We start from the raw sequence: 15,829 nt of genomic DNA, 5'->3' as shown, positions 1-15,829 counted from the left end.
TTATTTTCCAATTACTCGAATAGATAAATTACTCCATAATTGTATGAAGCACAAAACACAATCAGAACAAAAAATCTGAGCATCATCAGCTTGACCAGACATATCATTTGCACACCATAAACAATGTAAACTTACTAAATTGCAAAATTTGTAAAACCGATTAGATATATATTGAACTAAGCGGCAAAATTAAAACATAAACCAAACTACAGAGTAGAGTTCAAAATTCTTGGTAATTATCAAAACCCATTAGACATTCATGTTCTTAAAGTCCAAAAACAGCTTAATCTGAAATTTATATAATAATAAGGAAAAAAAAAATTCTCCACCTTTGTTTTCTTTTCCATTGCTCTTCCAATCTAACGGTAAGATTTCTGGAACCTAGCACGAGCACCACGACCACCGAACTTCTTGGGCTCGCAGCGTCTTGGATCGGCAACGAGAAGGGTCCTATCGTACCCGACAAGGATGTCCTTGATCTCCTTCTTGCTCTGCTCGTCCACGTACTTCTGGTAGAAAGCAACCAGGGCTTTCGCTATGCTCTGCCTGATGGCGTAGATCTGAGACGTGTGACCTCCACCCTTCACGCGGATGCGCATGTCGACTCCCGCGAAACGCTGTCGTCCAAGGAGGAGGATGGGCTCATAGGCCTTGAACCGGAGGATCTCCGGCTCCACCAGCTCGATTGGGCAGCCATTGATCTTGATCAGACCTCGCCCCCGCTTGCAGTAGGTCACAGCCACCGCCGTCTTCTTGCGGCCGAAACACTGTACGGACTCGATTGGCGCCGCTGCTGCTGCTGCCATTGTTAGGGTTTTGAAGGAGTGTGTGTTGGCGCTTGCGGACCAATGGAAACAAAAAACCCTTTTATTTTCTTCTTGTGCGTCACTCAGAGCAATATATAGTTAGTGACACGTCATCTTTTCTTTTCTCCACTTAAAAAAATACTTCTTTTTTTTCCTCGAAGCATAAAAAAAAAAGAAATACGTATAACGTATTTAAGTTTTTTTGGCTACTATTTTAAGGTTTTTTATATTTATTTTACATAATTATATTCTTTTATCCAAGAAAAAAAATACTTACATATATCCTAAAATTATATATACATATATGCATCAAAAATGTTATTTACTGTTATTTCAAAAAAAAATAATAATACTATTTATTGAATTTAGGTGTGTTTTACATTAAACTTGACACTTTTTTCCTCTACTATTTTATTTATTTTTCTGTTCGTGATAGCTTATCTTATAGTATGAAACTTTTGCACATTTTACTTTCCTTATAATTTTTTTTTCCCCTTTTTTATAAGTTACAATTGCATTTTCATTTTTAGCAAAAACTTTTTTGAGTGGGAAAAAAATAATAAATCACAATAAGAATGAAAATGAAAGTATAACTATGCAAAAAATTTAAAGTACAAGGAAACTTTTTGCAAAAAATGAAAATAAAAAATTAAGTATGTAAAAGTTTCAAATAAAAGTTTGTGAAATTAAAAATAAATTAGAGAAATACAAATCAATAAGTAATCAATACTTCTTTTATGATTGACCAGTACATCTTTTTTTCTTTAATAGTAGATTGGCTAGTACTTAAAAGGGCCAATCATTTTGAGAAATGATATTAATCCTGGGAAATAATTTTAAAATTCAAACTAAAATAAAATATATTGTTGGAAATATTTAAGTATAGGGGACATTAACAAATTTTTGGAGTGAATTCTTCTTTTGGGCTCAGCATCTTGTAATGTGGGCCGACCAATTAAATTAAAGGATATGCTCTCTACTGTTTAAGCCCAAGATGCTGCATTTTATAAATTGTGTAGAAATGGTGTGCATGTGATGCTTGTGGAGTGTATGCCTGAATTATGCACTTCTTTTTTTCTTTCTTTTTTTATATATATCATTTAAAATAATTTTTTTACCACGTGTTTTAAATTTATAATCTTCGAATTATATTAGATATAAATAATTTATCAACTGAACTAATATCGTTTAAACTGTACTCCTTACTTGAACAGTCTCATGCACGGTTGAAAACAGTGACTATGGGTGTGACAGTCTGAGTCTCGTTACATGCATTGTTAAACGGTGATTGAGTGTTTGAGGATCAGGGCATCTGCCTCTTGCCATACTAAGTTATGTATATGTATGTGGATGAGTGAATTAATCTTGGGAATTTTGTTTCTAAATTAGAGCTGTTTTATTGGTTCAATTGAATTATTTATTGGTTCAAATCTAAGATCTATAAGGTTATGCATACTCAAATTTTAACCCTTAAAATTGTTGAAGCATTAATACAGTAATGAGAATTTTCTTTGCCATTTTCATGTTCCTATATCTGCCTTATTAATGATAGAATCTAATTTCATCTTTAAAATTTATATTTTATTTTCACTTATTTTATGTTTATTTTTGTCCAAAATGGAGAATGCTCGCCCTATTATGCCTTCTTTATGGGAATTAAGTTAAGGAATGGGGATAGAGGCACAACCCAGATATGAGAAAACCTGTTTTCGACTTTGACTCTTCCACTCGATCTGTTACTTTTCTTTCCTCGCCTTATTTATACTCTTAACATAAAAAAGGGGACAGAGACTATTCTAATTTGAAAATTTATATATGTATCTTACTCATTTTATTGTGAGCTATTCATCTCACTTTATTATTAACTATCTAAGGATAAAATTAGCAAATAATATATGATAATTTTAATTTATAGTATTTATTTATTTTTTTTATTTTAATAATAAAAATTTATTTAAAAAAAAAACTCTCTAATAAAAATTTATTAATTTACAAAATTTAAAAAAAAATTACATTTTGTTTTTTACCCCCTTTTAGTATTATATCACATAAATATCATACTCTATAAAATGGGCTAGCTAACTCACTCTATAATAAATCTCTTACTTGTTAAAATGATTTGTTGTTGAATATAAATTGATTATAATTTTTTTTTAAAAAAAATCTTTAGTAGGAGAACTTATATGTACACCAAACTCAACATGTATAAGGTTAGAAATACATCATAACGTTAGAAGTACATCATACATATAATGCATCTAAAGTAATGGTAAGCTGTAAAGAACTCTAGCTCACACGTTATTCATCATAACATGGGACCCCTCTAGAACTATATGTTGAACAACCAAATATGTAAGGATTTAAGATTCAGTTTCCTTTGTCCATTCCACTATGTATCCATTTTCTGAAGAATAAGGGAAAAAAAAAAAAAATCATTCTGTCAATTTTATCAAATCATCATTCTTGTCTCTATTCTTTCAAAACCAACTCAAACACGAATTTTATTTTCCATTTCTTTCTCTTGATTTCATCGTTCTCGTCCCATCTATGTTTATTTCATCTTCTAGCAATACAGAAAATTTCAATTCCTACACACACACACACACACACATACACATATATAAACAGATACATACATATTACATATTATATATTAAATATTAAATATTTATTTTTAATTTTATATTATAATATTAAAATCTAATAAGGAAAAATGAACCATTTAATTAAATTATCACATAATGTACAAATAATACTTAATTTTTCTTAAAATAAAAAAGTATTTTTTTTGCATTTTGTTTTTTGTCTTCATTAATTTTTATGTCATATAAGATGGACTAGTTAGCCCACTAAATCAAAAGTCTCTTCATATATATATATATATATATATATATGTTAAGTTTTTTACTTGTTAATGTGATTTGTTATTGAATATAAATTAGTTACAATAAATAAATTAAGAGACAAATCCTTAATAAGAGAACTTATATGTACACATACTCAACATATATAAAGTTAGAAATACATCATACATATAATGCCTCTAAAGTAATGGTAAGTAAAGAACTCTAGCTCACACGTTATTGCAGAATAACATGGGACCCCTGCATATTCATTTGTGGAACGAACAAATATGTAAAGCTTTAAGATTTCAGTTTCCTTTGTCCATTCCACTACGTATCCATTCTTTGAAAATAAATAAATAAATAAATATCTCATTCTGTCGATTTTATCAACTCCTCGTTCTTGTCTTTATTCTCGCAAACCAACACAAACACGACTTTTATTTTCCATTTCTTTCTCTTGATTTCATCGTTCTCGTTTTCATCTATGTTTGTTTCATCTTCTAGCAATATTACAGACAATTTCAATTTCCTACATATATATATATATATATATATATATATAATTACACAACTACATACATATTTCATATTATATATATTAGAGATTTCATATGTCCATAATAATCTAGCAAGGTTTACCAAATGGGGAAGTTCAATCCCTTCAAGTTCTTCCCCTATTTTCTCCTTATCATCTTACCAGTTTCCATGTCATCCACCATTTCAGGATCCTACAATACATATATTATCCACATGGACAAATCAGCCATGCCAGCTGCATTCTCTTCCCATCACCATTGGTACACTGCAACTCTTTCTTCGCTCTCTTCCTCAAATGGCCTTCTTCCCACCCATCTCTACACCTACAATCACGTCATCTACGGTTTCAGCGCCGTCTTATCACCGGAGCACCTCCATCAGCTCTCTCGAATTCCGGGACATATCGCTACGTACCCGGAAATGTTTGGCCACCTCCATACCACACACACTCCACAATTCCTCGGCTTGAACAACCACTCCGGGTTATGGCCAATCAGCGGCTTCGGTGACGACGTGATAATCGGGATCCTCGACACCGGAATCTGGCCGGAGAGCGAAAGCTTCGACGACGAGGGAATGCCTCCGTTACCGGAAAGATGGCGGGGTGGATGTGAAAGCGGGATGGAGTTCAACTCCTCTAACTGCAACAGGAAGTTGATCGGAGCTCGTTCTTTCAGCAAAGGAATCAAACGCCGAGGATTGAACATATCCAGAACGAACGATTACGATTCTCCGAGGGATTTCATGGGCCACGGGACCCACACGTCGTCGACGGCTGCGGGAAGACACGTGGACAACGTGGAGTATTTCGGATATGCAAAAGGAACAGCAACCGGAATTGCACCAATGGCCAGGCTGGCAATGTACAAGGTGGTTTTCGACGGTGATACTTACGAAACTGCAGCCTCCGACGTCCTCGCCGGCATGGACCAAGCCATTGCCGACGGCGTCGACATCATGTCGTTGTCGCTGGGATTCCCGGAAACACCATTCAGTGAGAATCCGATAGCCGTCGGAGCTTTCTCTGCGATGGAGAAAGGGATTTTCGTTTCTTGTTCGGTCGGAAATTCAGGTCCTCATGCTTACACCATCTTCAACGGAGCTCCTTGGATCACCACCGTCGGTGCCGGAACCGTTGATCGCGATTTCGTAGCTCGTGTTACGTTCGGAGATGGAGAGCTGACGGTCATTGGAAAGTCTATTTATCCAGAAAACTTGTTCGTCTCCAACGTTCCTATATATTACGGATATGGAAACAGAAGCAAAGAAATCTGCGACTATAAAAGCTTAAACCCAAAAGAAGTTGCGGGAAAATACATCTTCTGCGACTTGGACGATAATTTAACAGTTTTTCAGCAACTACTCGAGCTGGATAGAACCGAAGCTGCCGGAGCAATATTCAATTCGGATTCCGGTCAGTTTCTCAAAACCAGCGACTTCAATCTCCCATTCGTGACTGTAAAACCGAACGATGGAGAATTGGTGAAGAAATATATAACGTCAGTTTCGGAGAATAATGCAACAGCCAGTATCAAGTTTCAGATAACGGTGATCGGAACTCGACCGGCACCACAAGTGGCCTACTTTTCGTCCCGGGGACCAGACCGGCAGTCGCCGTGGATTCTAAAACCTGATATTTTGGCTCCTGGGGTTAATATCTTAGCTGCATGGGTTCCAAACCGAGGTTTGCAACCTATAAGAGATTCTGATTTATTGCTTACAGACTATGCACTAGTATCGGGGACGTCCATGGCGTCCCCACATGCAGTCGCAATAGCAGCATTGCTCAAGGCAACTCACCGGGATTGGAGTCCGGCAGCTATACGGTCTGCAATGATGACCTCCGCCGACGTGGTCGACAACACCGGCAATCCCATCATCGACATGACCAGCAAAGTTGCTGGAACACCTCTGGATTTCGGAGCAGGACATGTGAATCCCAATAAGGCAATGGACCCTGGACTTGTTTATGACATTGAAGCCAAAGACTATATAAATTACTTGTGCAGTTTGAACTATACCACACAACAAATCAGGGTTATCTGGAGGACTACATCGAATTTCACTTGTGAATATGCTAATCGGGATTTGAATTATCCCTCGTTTATGGTTATCTTGAATGAGACTAACACTACAACCTACACTTTCAAAAGAGTGTTGACCAACGTTGGTGACTCTCCGTCGGTTTACCGTGCGGCGGTAAAGGTTCCGAGTGGTATGAAGGTGAGTGTGCAACCGGAAATGATCTCCTTTGAGAAGAAATATAGCAGAGCTGAGTTTAATCTGACGGCGGAGATTAATTTGGGAGGTATAGAAATAGTCCCACAGAGTGATTACATTGGTAATTATGGGTTTTTGTTGTGGTCTGAGGAGAACGGAAAACATGTTGTGAGGAGTCCAATTGTCTCTGCATTTGCAGCTTAATTTTGACAAAATCCATTACACCTAAGACGCTCATGGTTATAGGTTGATTTTTATGTTCATTTTCTTTTAGATTTTTCATCTAACCGTTTTTTTGTTATAAAAATAGTCTTTGAAGGAAGTTTAGAATATATATATATATATATATATAGAATTTTTCTACGATCAGGACCGTCAGAGATAGAAAAAGTGTCTGCTTTTCTTTTTTGATTGAAACGTGTACTCATTAAGAATAAAAGAAAGCTGCAAAAACCAGGCTGCAAGGGCAAGAAAACAGACAAAATAATACAAGCACAGAGCACGGGAAGAGAGCATGTTTCAAGTGGATGGATAATGCAGCAGAGAAAATAAATAGCGCCTAAAATTGTTTAACCGAATTAAAGTTTCCAAAGATAATGTGTTCGTTTAAAGTTTAAACTACGAAATCAAGTAACCATGAAAAGCATGTAAGAAGATATCTAATGTAACAGCTTATTATGCAGTTGACAATCTCAAGTTATAATACTTGGTGAGGATTTTGATTCATACCCATTGACCAAAAAATTGAGTTGAACGTTTTGGATAATGCTGAACCTTTGTCCGAACGAATTAGGATCATGCATTTGATTGAGAAGGAAGGCTCAAAATCAAGCACCAGCTGATGGAGAATTCGACCCAAAAACGGTGTTTAAAGCAACTAAATCAAGCTAACCATGAGAAATATATGCCTCCATTTATTTGAAGTTGGAAGGCTAACATCTTTCATGCACTAAGCCAACTGCATTCCAAAACGCATGGACGAATTCCCTTCCTTGAAGATTGTGCTTATGTAAATAATGAAATATATATTTGAAAATTTAGCAGTCGCTGTAGTTGGAAGAGAACTAGCACGTAGAATTTCTACAAACTATGATTTATTGTGAAAGAAAAATAAAAATGCAAGTTAATTTACATAGAAATCTGACATTAGCAGACGATCAGTTACACTTACAGGGCCCGGGTATGAGTCTTACATGGAAATCTCAATAATATTCAAGTCCATGCAAAACACATTCACAAAAAAAAAAAAAAAAAAAAAAAAAAAAAAAAAAAAGGCGCGCTCCCAGCCTCATCTTTAATTGTTTTGTGGAACATCATAAAAGACTCTTGAGAAAGAAACGCATTAATGGAGAGAGAGAGAGAGAGAGAGAGAGAGAGAGGGGCTGGTCGACCTTAAGCATGCTCGACCGTTTGGGCTACATTTAAGCTAAAAACATCACAAGGTTACAAGAAATGGCAAGCACCTGATTCTTAGCAACCAACTGCAGCCAAAAACTTCCGCTTGCTCACTGGTTCTTCATGCACTATCACAACATCGTTAACTTTCTCAAACAACTCCTCTAGTCGATCCACACCAAACTTTCTATAGTCCAAGGATTTCTTGTACCTTTGCTCGTATATTGCTTCAAAACAACCCAAGAAAATCCGACAAGAATAGCTTACTAGAATCTCTTGTAGCTCATGTTTAAACTGCTCAAGACCACAATTGTCAACTTCGAATTGACCTGCTGTTCCCAGATTAGGCTTTCCTTTATTCCTCCTCTCATCAGGTTCTTCAATGACTACCCTTTCCTCGTCTGAGAACTCATCTGATGAGCCATTAGCTGTGACAACATCAATGCACTCTTCCTGAGTCCCTTTCCCTTTCCTATTATCCTTCCTAGACAAAATCAATGGTGGTGCACTTGGGCCTACTTTCCAGTTTCTTAGGTAGACAAATTTCTTATGGCCTTTACCATCTACAGCTACTGTGTCACCCATCTTCTTGAAGAGATGTACAAGCTTGGATGCACCATATTCTGATACATAAAGAGATCTCCCAAAAACTTTCTGATACTCGGCAGGAACTCGAGTAAGAGGCAGGCAACCTCCTGAAAGTTCGAGCAACTTTACAATCTGCCCCCTTAGCCCATTTAAATCCCCAGGCTGTACCCATAAAATAGAATCATTAATATCATTGGGCATAACAGATCCTGCTGAAACTTCATTCAAGCCAGAAGGCAGACTTTGTGACCTCAGAGCTGCAGGATAACAAGGCATCATCAAAGAACCACTATTGTATTCTGATAGTGATTTTGACACTATTGAAAAATCTTTTGAGTTGTAATAGCTTTGTGAGATGCCCCTATATACAATAGCTTCTTCTTCATTTTGGCAATCTAGGTAGTCATTGATATGGCATCCCATGAGATACCCAGTGAAGTCAGCTGGTCCTCCTCGAGGAGGCACTAGAGCTCTAGCAGGGGGCACAAAGCCTTCTCCACGAGCCACACTAGGCCAGTCCCAGACAAACTTACCAGCGTTGCTGAGAGCAGATGAAACACCCACCCCAGAAGGGATAACAAGAATCACTGTATATCCACGTTGACCAAGTATATGAAGTGCGGGAGCAAAATCAACATCCCCAGAAATCAACATGATCGAAGAAGGGGGAGGGTTGTCAAGGGCAAAAAGAAACATATCAACCAAGATAGCCTTGTCAGCAGCATCCTTTCTTCCATTTGGAACATCAATGAGTTTGACACCAGTTCTCTGGCAACCCTCTCGGACTCGCCTGGGGAAGGCATTAAAGTCCCCATAGGCAGAAAACAACATAACAGCTCCTTTGATTACTGGATGCACCCGCAAAGCCATTCTGATATTACCGGCTACATCTTCAGGGCGAACATCACTTGGGACAGGGCAGTTTTCAATATCCCAAAGAATGGCTACAGGACCATCAGAGGAGCTCCGGCTTGGCTGGTTCAGTGGTGGCAGAAGCATGTTTGTCTTAGAATCTGTCAGATGTTCTCTTTGCTCAGAGGATTCTGAAGTCACATTCGATGTTGATGTATTTGGACAAGCCATCTCTGTACCAACTCAAAGGTTCCTGTACAAGTAATAGAGAAGAAAAATTTTTAAAATAACATTAGATGTCCTCAAAAAAATTTAGAGAACTAGCTGAAGCAAAAGTTGAGCTCTAGACGAAACTCTGGTCATATTAATGGCTGAACTAGTTGCTTAATAAGACTTATGTTCGAGGTTGTATGAGATAAGTAATTGAACAGATAAAAGGAATTGATTATACAAATGCAAATAGGTTGGATTCAAAACTGAGATTTGAAACACTAGAAAGTAGAGAGGATATGAGGTAGACAAGTTAACGATGTGTAGCAGTCCATTGCCATATACGTATGTGTGTCATGAAAATTTGCTGATGATAAGCAAGAATCATATGTCTATTTTTTGCTGCATGCAACAATTTCACCATTACTTGTAACAGCGGCAACATAAACATGTTTAGATAATGGAGAGCAGGTGTAGGATATGATTAGGGATACCGGTACATACTGTTGGTAATTTATTCTGCCAAGAAAATTGGCAAAGGAGGCTGCTGGCCAGCACAAATCTATATCACATTTTATGAACTTGGGACCTAAAAGTAACAAGTTCAGTTTGACTAACTTTCAAGATGCTAAATGGTCGGATTCGTTATAAAACAGAAGCATGCACGAAACATGTCGAACCAAAACTATCAGGTCAAAATTCATCATCATTTTGACAAAGTACACTCCTCAGCCATACATATAACTAATGGATGTTCAATATGTATTATTAGGTCAAAAATCATCATTTAATGACAAGCATGATTTTGACAACTTACAAGCAGCCATCCATACAGCTAGAAGATGTTCAATATGCATTAATCCCATATACGGATTACAAGATGCAAAGATCAGGGAAAAGGAAGGTGATTTTTGGAGTTCAACAATCTAAACCCCTCCCCATTCTAGTTCCTCTTTTCATCGTAAGAACAGCATATGGTTGAAACAGGGAATGGCAGACATTGGACATGTCTAGTGCAGACTGTCAGAAACAATTAGTAAACCAAATTAGTAATCAAGTTGCAAGTGTATTTCTCTTGGAACCCTGAATCAATGCTTACATTTGCTTAATAGCAAGAGTTAGTGCATCACTTAGCGGTACTGCCATGAAAATAAGAGACTTGCATAGCATTTTGAGGACCCAGAACACCGAAACAATTAAATTGCACAGGTATCGGTTTGGTAGCTGAGAAACTAATTTCATTGAAAGGAAAAGGAATTTAAAAAATAATAATAAATAAAAAAAATCAAGAAGTAGTTTTCTGCATTGCCAAGCTCAGAACACCTTCGACAATCATAAAGAAGGATCGGTCAAAAAAATAAGTGAAAAACCATAAGTACCCTACAGAAGATTGATAATCCACACATTAACTTTCAGCTTGACTTCTTTGATACTTATGGTAAATTGAATTTAAAAAAAAAAAAAAAAAAAAAAAAAAGGAAAGCAAAGGACCCAGCAAGATAGAAGCAAAGAATATATATATATATATATATATAATAAAAATAAAAATAAAAATTCGTGCTTTATCCTCCATGCTATTTTTTTTTTATTTTTTCTGGTAAATTTGATTGCTCAAATCCCAAACAACGAGGCTTCTAAGTTAAAAGCTTCAAACAACCCACAAGACGTAAACAACCACAATCCCAAACAAATCCCAATTGGAATTCGATAATCCAGTTAAACCAAAAAGAAAACATCAATAACACCAAAACAAACAATCAAGCAATGAATCCAAGAACAGTTACCTCATATTGAGATTGCAGAAGCTGCTCGGATTGTGGTGTCCTACCCAGAAGCCAAGAAACTAAAAAAAATTCCACAACACCCAAAGCCAAAAACGTGAACGATCCGATTACCACCAAATAGAGATCCAAATTCGAGACTATAAAATACCCAATAAATTTAAAACTACAAAAAGAATAAAAAATTATTAGGAAAGGAAGGGAAAGAGAAACAGACACCTGAAGAGACGCAAGCAAACTTCTTTGTGGGCTCTGAGGAAGTGATTTAACAACAAAGCTCAGATTTTTTTAAAATTTTTTTTTAGGTATTGAAAAAAATAATAATAATAATAAATAAAGTGAAAATAGATTTTTTTTCTTTTATACTGCTTGCTCACTGACGACTGACTCAGAATTGGGCTTCACAGCCCATTTGCTGTTGTTGTTGTGCTGTTGTAGTTTGTGGGTTAAAGGGAAAAATACATAACATATAATAAATGTGTTATCTTATTTTTGGTGAATTATATAATATATGTGTTCCTCAAGCTCTTAGACCGACATTCAGCATTCAGCAAGTGCCAAGCGTATGTCGGTAAATCTTGTGGGTCTATTTTTCTCCATTATCTTTCCTCTATTTCGTTTTAGTTGACAAAAGTTGTAATCATAAATGAGTATTTTATTATTTTCATACTGTGAGTGGCTGATACAAATCCATGATCATTAAACCATGAAAATAATGGGACGACCATAAGCTATGCATTTTTATACTAAAATAGTTTTCTTTTCCTTTTTATTTTATTTTATTTATTTTTATTTTTTTAATGATGTGTGAATGGAGGATGGGTTTTTTTTTTCCCGATATTTTTATAATAATATGGTTAGCAATCTTAACTTCCTCTAAGGTACAAATAACGCGCACACGCATGTAATATCATTATTTTTGTGGTATTACTCTGTCAAGTAAATCTCGTAGCTTACTCAAAGCACCGTAAATCTACCAGACTGAAAAGAATGTTGCAAGTAAATCTCATAGCTTACGCTGTCAAGTAAAAAAAAAATGTTGCAAAACGAAACAATCAACCAGTCTATCCGACTCGAGTCCAGACTGAAAAGAAGCAAATTAAACCCAACTACGTTTATAAACGCTTAATATCCACTTGTTTATGCAGCCGTAGGTATATGCTTCAACTTGGAAAGACGAAGAAAAAAAAATAAAACAAAGGCCAAAAAGATACCAATATGGTAACCGGATACCTATCATGATATGATAACAAGCTAGGCAAACATCTGAAAATATGTACAACCTGTATGGTTCCAGTTGAAGATTCAAACGATTAAAATTCTCACAAATACATGCCAGCAAAATATCAACTTGGAAAATTTCGGTCATCAACTGAACAATGCTTATGACTTGAGGACTCTCTCAATGGCTGCTACATAGAACTCTTTTGGCATTGTACCAACAACAGATTCACATTTCTCCCCATTCTTAAACAGCAAAACCACTGGAACAGCCTTAATTTCATATTTCTCAGCAATTTGCAAATCATCGTCCGTGTTCAGTACAAAGCATTTAAGCCTCCCAGCATACTCTAATGCAAGTTCATCAATCACCCTGTGGACCATCCTGCATGGCCCGCACCAACTTGCGTAGAATTCAACCAGGACAGGGGTTTGGCAGTTTATGACGGAATTTTCCCATGTATCTTTGGTAACTGCTGGAGCTGCACATATCCAACACAATCACGTTAAGAGTGCTTGATAAAAGAGTTGAACGAAATTCACAAAACAAAAATTGGATCATCATCCACTTTCCAAACTAGGATATATACAACTATACAAGCGATCATTCTATTATAAGGTGGTGAGTATTAGTCTAAAATGCCATATGACACATATCATTTACCTTCCACAAACCTCTCGTTGTCGAAGCTTCTTTTCTTAGGATTAACAATATTGCTTATCAGCTCTCACACTTGAGGGAACCATATGAAAGCTAATATTTACAAATTATACCCAATACAAACAATAGAAAGGATATCGATACAAATAAATGAAAATAAAATCTTACTACAAGTCGTGCAACAAATGATAATGAATAGTTCTTTAAAAATTATTATACTATTGTTAACAATTCCAATGGTCTTGAAAGTCAATTCCATTAACTTTCATAATATTCTTTATTAAAATAAATTTCTAAGTATACAACATTGCTTTGAACTTTAACAACTAATAAGCTCATAACAAAGTCCTTATAAGAACTTATAATAAGAGCTCATAAGGAACTCCTAACAATTGAAATTACGTAATATCTATAACCATCATTAAGGGTAAGCTTAAGAACATTATTGTAATTTCCAATCTTAAATTACACTGTACTATTTCCATTCTTCAGAAAGAGTTTTATAACTAAGAACAAACTAATGCAAGCCAAACGAACAGTAATGAATTCATATTAGAATATACATCTGGTTCATCATTTTGCCTTGTGATCCACATACCAGAATTATCTATTTGCAAATCATCTATTTATGGCATTCGTTCACCAAATCATTCCTTCATTTGACAAAGTATCAGCAGTACAAACCATAACTAAATCATCACCACACATGTATGAGAATTGAAATATTATAGGATAATAACTGTGCTATTTACCAAACAAAAGGACCAAATCTCAACTCAATAGAACAAACGTGACAAGATTACTATGTTAATGAAACAGTAAATTAACAAGGTGAAAACACATGAATCGGTAATAGAGTTTTTTACAAATCCAAAAAACAATTTGAAAGGAATCATAAAACAATAACCCAAAAAGAGAAAGATACAATTAGGAGCTTGAGAACAAAATATTTAGGCTTTTGGAGAACTGAAATAAGAAGAAATATCAGGTCCAGAAGTACGAATATATAGAAAAAATAAAAGCAGCAAGAAACAAATCAATTTAATAAGAAGAGAAGAAATGAAATGGTCAATTCCATATAAAGTACTAGATATGTTAGCCAAAGAAAAGTAATCTTCAATAGCCTCAGATAGTAAAGAAATAAATAACAGCACAATATGCATATGAAATACAGCAAATCAGAAATAGTAACAGGCACAAGATCACCATGTTTCTTTATACAAATTACAATAAAAAAAAATTTAAGAACCATCACGTTGGAATAGTGTAAACACCTTATGCCTTCTATGTCTTATGGGTAATTTGGGACTAGGTGCAAATTTAAAGGGAAGCGTTCTTCCATCAATCTATATAGTACATCTACACATCATGACACGATTACAACGATCTTTTGCTACTACAAGGCCCATGAAGTTTCAAAATGCAATACTACATATCTACACAAATAAGGGACAGTGACCCTCAGCTTGGATCCATGTGCACCTTAGCCCTACTATATTGTTATTAGACATTCAACCGTATAGACAGAATCTTAGGCCAAAATGTAAAAGTCATTAGGATATTAAAACCCAACAGCGAAAAAAATTATTCAACAATAATACAAGATTCTATCTGGTAACCATTTGTACATGAGATAAATCCTTTCACTGGGGTTTCTTCTCCAGTATTAGGCTTTAGGCTTCCATAAGGTCAAAATATCTACGACTTATTCTTTTTTAGTTCATAATCAATTTTAAGCATTAAACCAGTTCAAATGCTACAAGCTTTGAGAATGGACCTTCTTTCTTGAATTTCACTGGCACAATAATGTGAATTTTTTGAGTCATCCAAAAAATAATTAATTAATTAAAGAAATCATAGGATGAAAGTGAAACTAATCTGTTAACTGCAAAGGATAAAAGAATTAGGCAAGAAACTAGCATGAATAATCTTTAATATTCCCAACACTGAATTTCCTAAATCCAAAAGTCAAAATTATTTTTACACGCAGACACAAATCGAATCACAAAGATCCTAAAATGTCAAAATCGCAGACACAGTGAAGAGAGAGAGAGAGAGAGAGAGAGAGAGAGAGAGAGAGAGAATACCTCGGGAATCACGCATGGAGAGAACCTTGAGGCTTCGGGGCGTAGCATTTGGAAGCGAAAGGCGGCCATCGATGGAAAGCGAAGAGGCGGGAAATGAGAGGAGAGGCGTAGGGTTTAGGTGGGAGTGAAAGGGATTGGAAGAGAACCCCGAACCTCGCCGGACGCGTGAGCCGGCGCGTGGCAAAGAGAGAGTTGCGCAATGGTAATGAGCAGAGGCAGCCATGGACATCCAACAGAGAGAGAAAGAGAGTGTTTGTGTGTGTGTGTGCAGGAAGTAGAAGGAGATGAAATCAGCACGTTTCTTTTTACGATGATTTAACGACGACGTTTTTGGCTGATTTTGCTTGTTTGGGTCAGAAACAAACAAACAAGGACGAAGTGCGGTTTCAGGTAGGAAGTCGATAAGCACACCTTTATATTTATATGTAGGGTGAATATCAAATAATATTCTCAGTAAAAAAGACAAAGTCCAATAAAATAATTTATCAATTTATAGGGGAAAAAAAAATAAAAAAAGAAAACTGTCGGCAAAGATAACTTCACACAAAGTCCGTATACGTTGAAACCAAATTCCCAATAGAAATTGAGAAAGTGTCGTTTCAAAATATATTTAAATATATATATA

At 35.8% G+C, this 15,829-nt stretch overlaps 4 protein-coding genes across 6 annotated transcripts; 1 reads left to right on the top strand and 3 right to left on the bottom strand.

Annotated features, from left to right (window-relative positions):
• Positions 1-147: 147 nt before the first annotated feature.
• On the bottom strand, positions 148-877 carry LOC107427066 (small ribosomal subunit protein uS9). Its single transcript, XM_016037401.4, has one exon. The coding sequence runs from the start codon at positions 804-806 to the stop codon at positions 360-362; it is 447 nt and encodes a 148-aa protein (XP_015892887.1). The 5' UTR covers positions 807-877; the 3' UTR covers positions 148-359.
• Positions 878-4,196: 3,319 nt separating this feature from the next.
• LOC107427054 (subtilisin-like protease SBT3) lies at positions 4,197-6,637 on the top strand. The gene has a single exon (XM_016037390.3). The coding sequence runs from the start codon at positions 4,295-4,297 to the stop codon at positions 6,611-6,613; it is 2,319 nt and encodes a 772-aa protein (XP_015892876.3). The 5' UTR covers positions 4,197-4,294; the 3' UTR covers positions 6,614-6,637.
• Positions 6,638-7,475: 838 nt separating this feature from the next.
• Positions 7,476-11,667, bottom strand: LOC107427077 (uncharacterized). Of its 3 annotated transcripts, XM_048480700.2 has the most exons (4): positions 11,455-11,667; positions 11,239-11,297; positions 10,272-10,474; positions 7,476-9,497 (listed from the first exon to the last, which is right to left on the bottom strand). In XM_048480700.2, exon 4 carries the CDS (start codon positions 9,473-9,475, stop codon positions 7,880-7,882), a length of 1,596 nt encoding a protein of 531 aa, XP_048336657.1. In that variant the 5' UTR covers positions 9,476-9,497; positions 10,272-10,474; positions 11,239-11,297; positions 11,455-11,667; the 3' UTR covers positions 7,476-7,879. The 3 variants fall into 3 exon arrangements, with proteins under 3 accessions (XP_048336657.1, XP_048336655.1, XP_048336656.1); XM_048480698.2 differs by lacking the exon at positions 10,272-10,474 and having other exon boundaries at positions 11,239-11,375; positions 11,455-11,666; XM_048480699.2 differs by lacking the exon at positions 10,272-10,474 and having other exon boundaries at positions 11,455-11,666.
• Positions 11,668-12,444: 777 nt separating this feature from the next.
• Positions 12,445-15,585, bottom strand: LOC107427063 (thioredoxin M3, chloroplastic). Its single transcript, XM_016037397.4, has 2 exons — positions 15,205-15,585; positions 12,445-12,938 (listed from the first exon to the last, which is right to left on the bottom strand). The coding sequence occupies exons 1-2, from the start codon at positions 15,431-15,433 to the stop codon at positions 12,619-12,621; spliced, it is 549 nt and encodes a 182-aa protein (XP_015892883.2). The 5' UTR covers positions 15,434-15,585; the 3' UTR covers positions 12,445-12,618.
• Between the last annotated feature and the right edge of the window lie 244 nt (positions 15,586-15,829).

This window comes from Ziziphus jujuba, chromosome 9, assembly GCF_031755915.1.
Source record: "Ziziphus jujuba cultivar Dongzao chromosome 9, ASM3175591v1".
Lineage (NCBI taxonomy): Eukaryota > Viridiplantae > Streptophyta > Magnoliopsida > Rosales > Rhamnaceae > Ziziphus > Ziziphus jujuba.
Note: the sequence above shows the minus strand (reverse complement) of the source record. Positions and strands in the feature narration are given on the sequence as shown.

Excerpts from the sequence above, each read along its gene's own strand:
- LOC107427066 (XM_016037401.4), bottom strand. The coding sequence starts at position 806 with ATGGCAGCAGCAGCAGCGGCGCCAATCGAGTCCGTACAGTGTTTCGGC.
- LOC107427054 (XM_016037390.3), top strand. The coding sequence starts at position 4,295 with ATGGGGAAGTTCAATCCCTTCAAGTTCTTCCCCTATTTTCTCCTTATC.
- LOC107427077 (XM_048480700.2), bottom strand. The coding sequence starts at position 9,475 with ATGGCTTGTCCAAATACATCAACATCGAATGTGACTTCAGAATCCTCT.
- LOC107427063 (XM_016037397.4), bottom strand. The coding sequence starts at position 15,433 with ATGTCCATGGCTGCCTCTGCTCATTACCATTGCGCAACTCTCTCTTTG. Across the intron at positions 12,939-15,204 it reads CTCCATGCGTGATTCCCGAG|CTCCAGCAGTTACCAAAGAT; the intron begins GTATTCTCTCTC and ends GGATATGTGCAG.